This window comes from Rhineura floridana, chromosome 6 (genome assembly GCF_030035675.1).
Source record: "Rhineura floridana isolate rRhiFlo1 chromosome 6, rRhiFlo1.hap2, whole genome shotgun sequence".
Classification (NCBI taxonomy): domain Eukaryota; kingdom Metazoa; phylum Chordata; class Lepidosauria; order Squamata; family Rhineuridae; genus Rhineura; species Rhineura floridana.
Genome location: NC_084485.1, coordinates 78,714,063 through 78,722,411, shown reverse-complemented (window position 1 = coordinate 78,722,411; position 8,349 = coordinate 78,714,063). Strand labels below are relative to the sequence as shown.

The window sequence follows — 8,349 nt, the reverse complement described above, 5'->3', positions numbered from 1 at the left end:
TTTGGTCTGCAACCCAATGCACACTTACACAGCAGTAAATTCCATTGAAAACCACTGTAATTTACTTCAAAGTAAGCAAAGCATGCATAGGATTATATTGTTAATGTGATACTTATAGCCATTTGGAGCAACTTTGTACTTGTATGATAAATGTGGTGATTTGATGAAGCAATCACAAGATCACCTTGCAACTTTCCACACTCAGTCCAGATCCACACACCCATAAACTCACCACAATCTGGTTTTATGAATTAACCCTTAGTCATCAACTCCCCCCCAAAATCATTTCCCTCATTATCAGTGTGTGAGCTTCCCAGCCTTGACAATTACCCCTTAAACTCCAAATCCTTCCACTCTTTTTGAGGGACAGCAAACATTTTTTAGCACTAAAGGTTCTACCTTTGATGTTATGCAATGACTTTTATAAATTACAATTTACTACAATCCATTAAATAATCTTGTAGCACCAGTCTTTGCTAGAGCTAGATGATGTCCCCTTTGCATGCACACCAGCGATACTCTGTGAGTGGTTCTTTGATTTTCCCCAAGCGAGGCCTTACCTGTTAATGCTTCCTTGCGCACTTTGAACATGTCAATGATGGGTGTGGTGATGCCAGCCATGGTCCCAATCATACTCCCCAAGCCCAGGTTTATCAGCATCAGGAAGAACATCACTGACCAGAAAGGAGAAGCTGGAAAGTGGGTCATTGCTTCCGTGAAAGCTATGAATGCAAGGCCAGTTCCCTGCACTGACTGTACACAGCCAAAAGAAGATGCTTGTGTTACTCTTAGCAGAAGAGAACATTGTAAAAGCAGGTGTGCATGTATTCATGTAAACAGCTTTCTATCTGGAAAACCACAGGCTCTCAGATCCAAACAGCCAAATGGTTGTAGGTATAAGGAAAAAGATGCATAATGAATACTGATGACTGGACAAGCATCTTTTTCACTACATATACATGCTCTGAGAAGCCATGATTAATTGTGGCTTTTCAGTGCATGTATACCACAGGCATGATGGACTGTAATTTATTCCTCCATTTCCCCACCCACAGTATTCTCAGGAAGACTGGAGACTGCCTTACACCAAGTCAGTCCAACAGATCATATAGCTCAGTATTGTCTACACTGATTGGCAGCAGCTCTTCATGTTTTCAAACAGGAAACATTCCCAGCCCTACCTGGAGATGCCAGGGATTGAATCTGGGACTTTCTACATGCCAAACATCTACTCTGCTATTCATAGCCCTCAAGCACATTTGTTCCATAACATTGTTGTATATTGCTATATCGCCCAGTTCTGCCAATAATTATGAAGAAGGGAAGATTCCATCAAACAAATACCACCACTACCAGCAACTTCTGCCCAATAAGGAGATTCGTGAGATGTCTTCCATATCACATTCAAAGCCCGATGTCATTTTTCTACTGTTTTCTTTTTTGCTCAGCTAGCTCCGTAAGAACGGAGGCCAGAACTGATGCAGTGTATTCTTTGATAAAAGACAGCACTGCATGTGTGGGCTGAAGCATCTTCAATGATAAAGCAGCAACAATATTAGCAAAACCATAAAAGGATGTCTGTAGTACTCTTTGACATATTTAGAAGGTGTCACCATGCTAGAACAGTAGTGTGATTTATCACTGCACTGCCATAAGGTAAATATAACATCTGAAAACAGTATTCCTTGAAAGACACAAAGGGCTGGTTCAGATGTAATTCATAGTTTAGCATGGGGCGAATAACCTACAGCAAGTCTTGGGTTCATGCATTCCCCCTCAGCTTTCCTCCTCCAGTGCAACTGAGCAGAAGCATTTAGAACATGCAAGTCTATATAAAATGCAGTTTGTTGTGTCATACAAATTCAGACAATGATTACATTTAACTGTGGTTAGTGGAAGCAAGTGAAATTCAAACCATGATTTACAAAGCTGGCTTGTTTCCACCAACTATAGTTAAGATTAACCACAGTTTAAAGTTTGGATGGCACACTAAACTGCAGTTAATTTAAAATGAAAGCAAAAGCTTCCGATTTCCTCCTCTCAACTGCACCAGAGGAAGAGAGAAGGGGGGGAATGGTATGAACGCAAGGCTCACTGCACCTTGTTCTTGTAATGCTAAGCTATTTTTTGTGTTAGGTCTGATCCAGGCCAAGACAGAAACACACCATATATGGTGTTTATTGACACATATCAGCACTTTACATTTCTGCTACAGCACCATGAGAGGAAATTAGGGAGGAATTTTTTTTTCATTGAAGAGGAATAGTGTGCAATCTCATTCTGCCTTCAGTGCAGATCACAAGTTGTAAGTTACACAACAGTTTCTGGACTAACATAAAAGTATTTGTACAGCAACTTATTGCTTAAAAAATTTCATGAACGTATTTAACAACTTGACAAGGTCACTCTGTTCACACATGTGCACGAAGAGGAACAAGCTACAGTGAGATTCAGGCTCACATACCCCCTCCTCCCACTGCATGACTGAGAAGAGAGTTTCAGAAGCATTTGCTTTTGCTTTTAGTTAACTGGGATTTGTAATGTTGTCTGGTACATCATATGGTGGTTAACATTCACTATGGTTGATTTCAAACAAGCCAACTTGTATTTTTGAAGCTGGTTAAATCTAACCACAGTTTTAAGGGCAATTCCAGGTCTGGACAACACTACAAAATATGGTCAAAAAAGTGGAAGCATGGGAGGAGGAGAGGGGAAGGGGAGGCTCACTATGGTTTGGGCACACCACTTTAGCATGACACTTGAACACAGCCAATATCTACATCCAATACATGTAGGTTATATTGTTTAGGGTTTTTGCAAAATATTTTTTAAAAAATATTTGGGTATACTCAGGTTGCTTGTTCCTTGTGTTAGTGAAGTCTTCATCAGCACATAGCAGCAGTTCCCACAAGGAGTGATCATAAACATCAACCATAAGGTTTCTGCCTTAGCCTTCTCCGAGGGGAAATTTTCTATATACAAAGAGGATTACTTTAAATATTTGGGGAGTATGTGATTCCTCCACCTGCACAATGAAGATGTGGTAGAGTCCCAAGAGAGCTCTACCATGTGCTTTTTCCAAACATGTTGTCTGGCAATCAGTCTTCAGTGAAGTACAAGTGTGGACCAGCATTTGGGGTCCAAAATGACAGTGAAAAGCAACCCTGACTATAAACATACCTTGTTAAGCTCATCTTCCAATAGACAAGGATCCAGCCCCAGTTTCTGGAAATGATCCTTCTTTACTGTCTTTATCACACCATACATCTCACTGTAGTCTTTGGCCGTGAGATGGGAGAAGTTCACTTGGGGAGGAATAAGCGCGTGGCTCAGGATATTGGTGTTCAGATAACCCAGAATCTTCTCAGCATTCCTAAGGTGGGGAAACAAAAGGTCACTACAGAGCCATTTCCTGGCCTTTAGATATTGTTGTTCACCTTGTTCTGGATATAAAGTGAAGAGCATCTTCTTCCAGCAATACAGGCAAAGTGAACCTGTAAATCAGCTGATGTGGGAGGAATTAGTCTGATTATTTCACAGTACCTTCTGCAAAAATAATGACGTGAAAAGCTGCTTTCCCTGCTCCACAGAGCTCTCTAGATTCCCACTAGGCCAGAAGGAAACTATAGTCTCTAGCTATCAAAGCTTGAGGCCAAAATAAAACTGCACCATCTACACCAGTTGCTTTATTTAGGTAACTATAGCTACCCTGAAATGTAGATAATGACTGTGGTTATACCATTTAGAGAAGCCTTTTTGGGGAGATGGGGAGAGATTGGAACTTACTCAATCACACACTTCTCATTCATGACATTGGCTTTGAAGCCCAGCACAGCAAAGACTACCAGCGTGGCCAAGATGGAAGTGAAGAAGTTGATGAAGGAGACAAGGGCTGCATCAAAGTGGCAGTTATTGTCCTGCTTGTTGTAACTGGAGAAAGCAATAACTCCACCAAAGCCCAGACCTAGGGCAAAGAAGACCTGAGTGGCTGCTTCTCGCCACACCTGCAGATCCAACATTTTATCAAGCTGTAAGGAGAGATAAGAGAGAAGCCAAGTCATCCATCCTGCATCTTGGATGGTCAGCTTGGTACATATATGACACATTTATATATAAATGTATAGAGTTGGCAGCTGAAAACATCACATCATTGCTTGGATATCTGCTCCTTCTGCATGTGCTAGAGTTCTGTATCTTTCTCTTCCATTAACTGAATTATTGATGACTAAGAGCGCAATCAAAAGAATGTTAAGCTTAGGTCCCATTGAAATCAATGGGTCTTAAAACACTGAACTATGCACTCAAGAATGCCTAATGCTTCATTGCACTCTAGGTCTTTACTGTCTGTGCACTTTGTGGGCTCACCAGTTAGATAGGGAATTTGATGTCCTGAAAAATGCTCAACAACTTTAAAAAAGAAAAGAAAGCAATGTTCTATCCCTCATGATTTCTAAGAAAGAAAGCTTGAAAACACAGTGTCCAAATGAAAGTTTAGAAAAAAGAAACTTTTCAAATTGACTCTTGCCAGTTAGAATTAGCTCCCATCCCTTTATCAAGAAAAGCTTGATTAACCTATAAATTAAAGCTTGCAGCTTACAAAACACACTGAATAGACTACATAGGATATGGAAGCAAACTATGCAAGTGCCTTTTGCAAACAAATGTACTAGTACCATGTTAAGCACTTTATTCTCATTCAGTCCACTACTGCATGTGGCATAGAAAGTGAGCCACAAAGTGTGTCCATGGTGGGACCTTCTGCCACTTAAAATCTGGACAAATCAACTCTATCTCTCTGTTCCATCTGAACTGAGAGAGGCAGCTGAAGTCTGGACCGGTGCTTGGAGGTGGTGATGGGCTGAATGTGGGCCAATAAATTGAGGCTGAATCCTGAAAAGACAGGGGTGTTATGTGTCCAGAGTTCTGATGTCCGGGAGTTGGGGAGGTAGTCTGTTTGGGATAGGGCTGCATTCCCCTGGAAGGAGCAGGTTCGCAGCTTGGGGGTACTCTTGGATACAACGTCGTCACTGGAGGCTCAGGTGGCCTCAGTGGCAAGGAGTGCTTTTTCCAGTGCTGGCTGGTTTGCCAGCTTTGGCCCCTTCTGGACAGAGATGACTTGGCCACAGTACTCCCAAGCTCTGCTAACTTCCAGATTGGATTATTGCAATGCGCTCTACACGGCGCTGCCCTTGAAGATGACTCAGAAACTTCCACTGGTGAAAATGCAGCAGCCAGATTACTGGCTGGGGTTCCCTTTAAATCTCATATAACCCTTCTTTTAAAACAGCTACGTTGGTTGCCAGTTGGTTCTGGGTCTAATTGAAGGTGCTTACACTAGTGTTTAAATCCCTAAATGAGTTAGGTCCCAAATATCAGAAAGGCGCCAACTTCCCTACAGACCCCTCTTGGGTGTTGAGATGGGGGCCCTTTTTGTAGCTCCACCATCCTCAGAAGCTCGGGGGATGGCCCAGGAGAGGCATTCTCTGTGGCGGCCCCTAAGTTGTGGAACAGCCTCCCCACCAAGGTGCATCTGGGAACTTTGCTGTACAGTTTTAGGTAAATTCTGAAGACACACCTCTTTACCCAGGCCTTTGACACCTGAGATATGTATTTTTAGAACTCACCCTATTTTGCGATTTTAGGTTGTTTTTAATGTTGTATTTTAGAATTGTTGTAACCCACCTTGAGACCTTTGGGTGAAGGACAGGTAGTAAATGATTTTGATGATGATGATCATCATCATCTATCTATAATGAGAATTTGTAAATTAGGGTTGCATTTTTATATTTCTTATTCAAAATTAATCAGGATTAGTGACAGCTTCACAAAATGAACCATCTACATCTTGATTCAATGAATTAATTAACTAGTGAATTAATTGATCCATTTTGCAACTGTCCTTTTGCAATCCTAGCTAATTTGACACACTTCCTACCAGGAGTGGGAAGAATAATGAAACAGACCTGTACTGGCATGCCCAAGACAGTTAAGCTGCAGCATTTCAATTTAAGAGGTTGTAGCACCAGTGCACCACTGACTAAAAAGACTACTCCAGTCACCAACACTACTCCTGTCCCTATATAATATTTGCTATCTTTGGTGCTCTCCAGACAGCACCATAGTTGCAGCAGTTTTACAGAGGGAATGGTTTGTGATAATCATCAAAGGCAAATGATTCTTGGTATCATAGCCAAGAAATTTGGCACTGTGTGTTACATTAAACAAAGCATGATCATTTCTTCAATTATTAATTCATTTGCATGCTTCTGTTTTAATTTACCTATTTTTGCACTGTTGTGCAAAAATATGATCATTATGATCGTTGAACTCAGGAAAGAAATAGCACCAGCAAATTTACAACAGCTAGGAAAAACTGTCTGAAAAAGCCTGCAACATTAGTACATTTTTGCCTGTCTCATCACATGCACGCATCTCTCAGTTGTGCATATATACAGCCTACAGACCTCCAGCTTGGAAAATAACTTCCAATCTTTAAGGAAAGGGTAGTTTCAGCTAAAATCTGGAAGCCAAGGGACCTCTCTATTTGTATACCTAATAGTCTGAAGAGGGTCTGAGACACTTCCAAATCAGTTGCAGTTCCAAATCTCATTGGCACAACTTCCACAAGTGATTCCCAAGGCACAGCTGAGTACTGACATGAATTAGGGAGGGCTCTCTCCCATTCCCTATTCTAATTGGCTGATGGGGAGATTTAATCTCACAAACAAGTTTTGGTAAGCAAACAGCTAAGGGGCAGCTGGATGAGAGGAGTTGGAACAGCAGCAGTCTTTTGAAAAGTATTATAGTTAATTATAAATTACTGTCATTAATATAAAATGGCTCTTTAGGCATACACAACAATACAGATCACCTTAAACAATATGAGAGTCTGAGAATATATACATACATGCATTATATTTTAAAACTGAGGAGGCATGCAGTGCCTGTACCAGAATACAAAACATTCTGTGAGAAGTTTCTTTGAAGTGTCTAAAGGCCTCAGACCACATGGTGAGTGTGGTGGATTTACCTTGGGAGTTAACATGTGCAGAATCCCATCTATTGCCCCCCTTAAGAGCAATCCCCGGACCAGGAAACAGATCAGCACCACGTAAGGAAAGAGAGAGCTGAAATACATCACCTGGGGGGGGGGAGAGAGAGAGAGAGAGGATAAACCAGCAGTAGACTGTTTATAATGAAAGTCTCATGGATGAACAGTAAGGCCATATCTACACTACTAGAAATATATATCAGTTTTCTCTCTTTCTGCAAAACATTTTGGGAATTGTAATTTCATGAAATACTTTGGTGAATTCTCCATTAGAGATCCCTAGCTCTCCCTCCAAACAGACCTACAATTCCCATTTCGTTTTTGTGGATATGCCCTAAGACAGTGAAACTGAACAGGTGTACCCCCAAAAGAGTGGAAGTTGTGCCACTGAGGGCCATTGGCCACTGCTGACCTCATTTCCCTACAGGCACAGGACAAGCACTCCTGGATTTAGTGGTTGAGAAGACAAAGTCTGCACCCTTTCCTTTTTCTTGACTGGCTTTACCATCTGTGGTCTCCTGGGTGCTAGGGGCTGCTCAGGATGTGTGGAAGTGGTTGAATGTTCCTGGCCACAGGACTGTGACCCGAACAGCAATTACTGACTTACATATCCCTTAGGACCGGGAAGGGGAAACTGTGACCCTCCAGAACTTGTTAGACTCCAGTTCCCATCAGCCCTAGCCAACATGGCCTATGAGCAGGGATGATGGGAGTTGTAGTCCAGCAATATCTGGAGGACAACAAGTTCCCCAACCCCTGGATCCACCACTTTGTAAGTGAGTTCATTTGTGGGTTCTGACAGGTTCTGTTCTGCTTCAGGTTGCCCCCATCAGCACTTACCTTCCCTGAAGACTGAATTCCTTTGATCATGGCCAACCCCACAATGCTCCAAGCTGCTAGCAGGCATAGTGTCATTCTCCAGTTCAGCCCACCACTCTCTGAAATGGAATTGGAAATGTCCAGGGCATCCCGGTACCAGAAGAAAGTAGTAGCAGAGCTTTTGTCACATTCTGGTTCCACCACTGAAAAATGACAAGATCTTAGGTTTTACAAGGTCTTAAGTCCTTATGCTTTGACATCTCATAAAGATGCCTAAGTCACAGCAAAGTGAGACAGCATTTAGAGGCTAAGGAGGACAGACAAGCATCATGGGGCACTTCAGGAAGGATGCCCAAAAAAGAATACAAGATCTTGCCAACTGAAACTAAAAGTTAAATAAATGGGGCAATTTACACCCACTATAAAATATTCATGTATATGCTGGGAGACGTTCAAATTCTATTAAATACTCCATTAAC

The 8,349-nt window shown here is 41.8% G+C and overlaps 1 protein-coding gene across 1 annotated transcript in view; it reads right to left on the bottom strand.

Annotated features, from left to right (window-relative positions):
* The window catches only part of SLC6A17 (solute carrier family 6 member 17), a 46,042-nt gene that overhangs the window by 4,009 nt on the left and 33,684 nt on the right, over positions 1-8,349 (bottom strand). The window contains exons 5-9 of the mRNA XM_061632604.1: positions 7,892-8,073; positions 7,031-7,141; positions 3,787-4,028; positions 3,181-3,373; positions 561-753 (exon numbers count right to left, since the gene is read on the bottom strand). Coding sequence (XP_061488588.1) covers positions 561-753; positions 3,181-3,373; positions 3,787-4,028; positions 7,031-7,141; positions 7,892-8,073 — 921 coding nt within the window. The remainder of the gene's footprint in view (positions 1-560; positions 754-3,180; positions 3,374-3,786; positions 4,029-7,030; positions 7,142-7,891; positions 8,074-8,349) is intronic.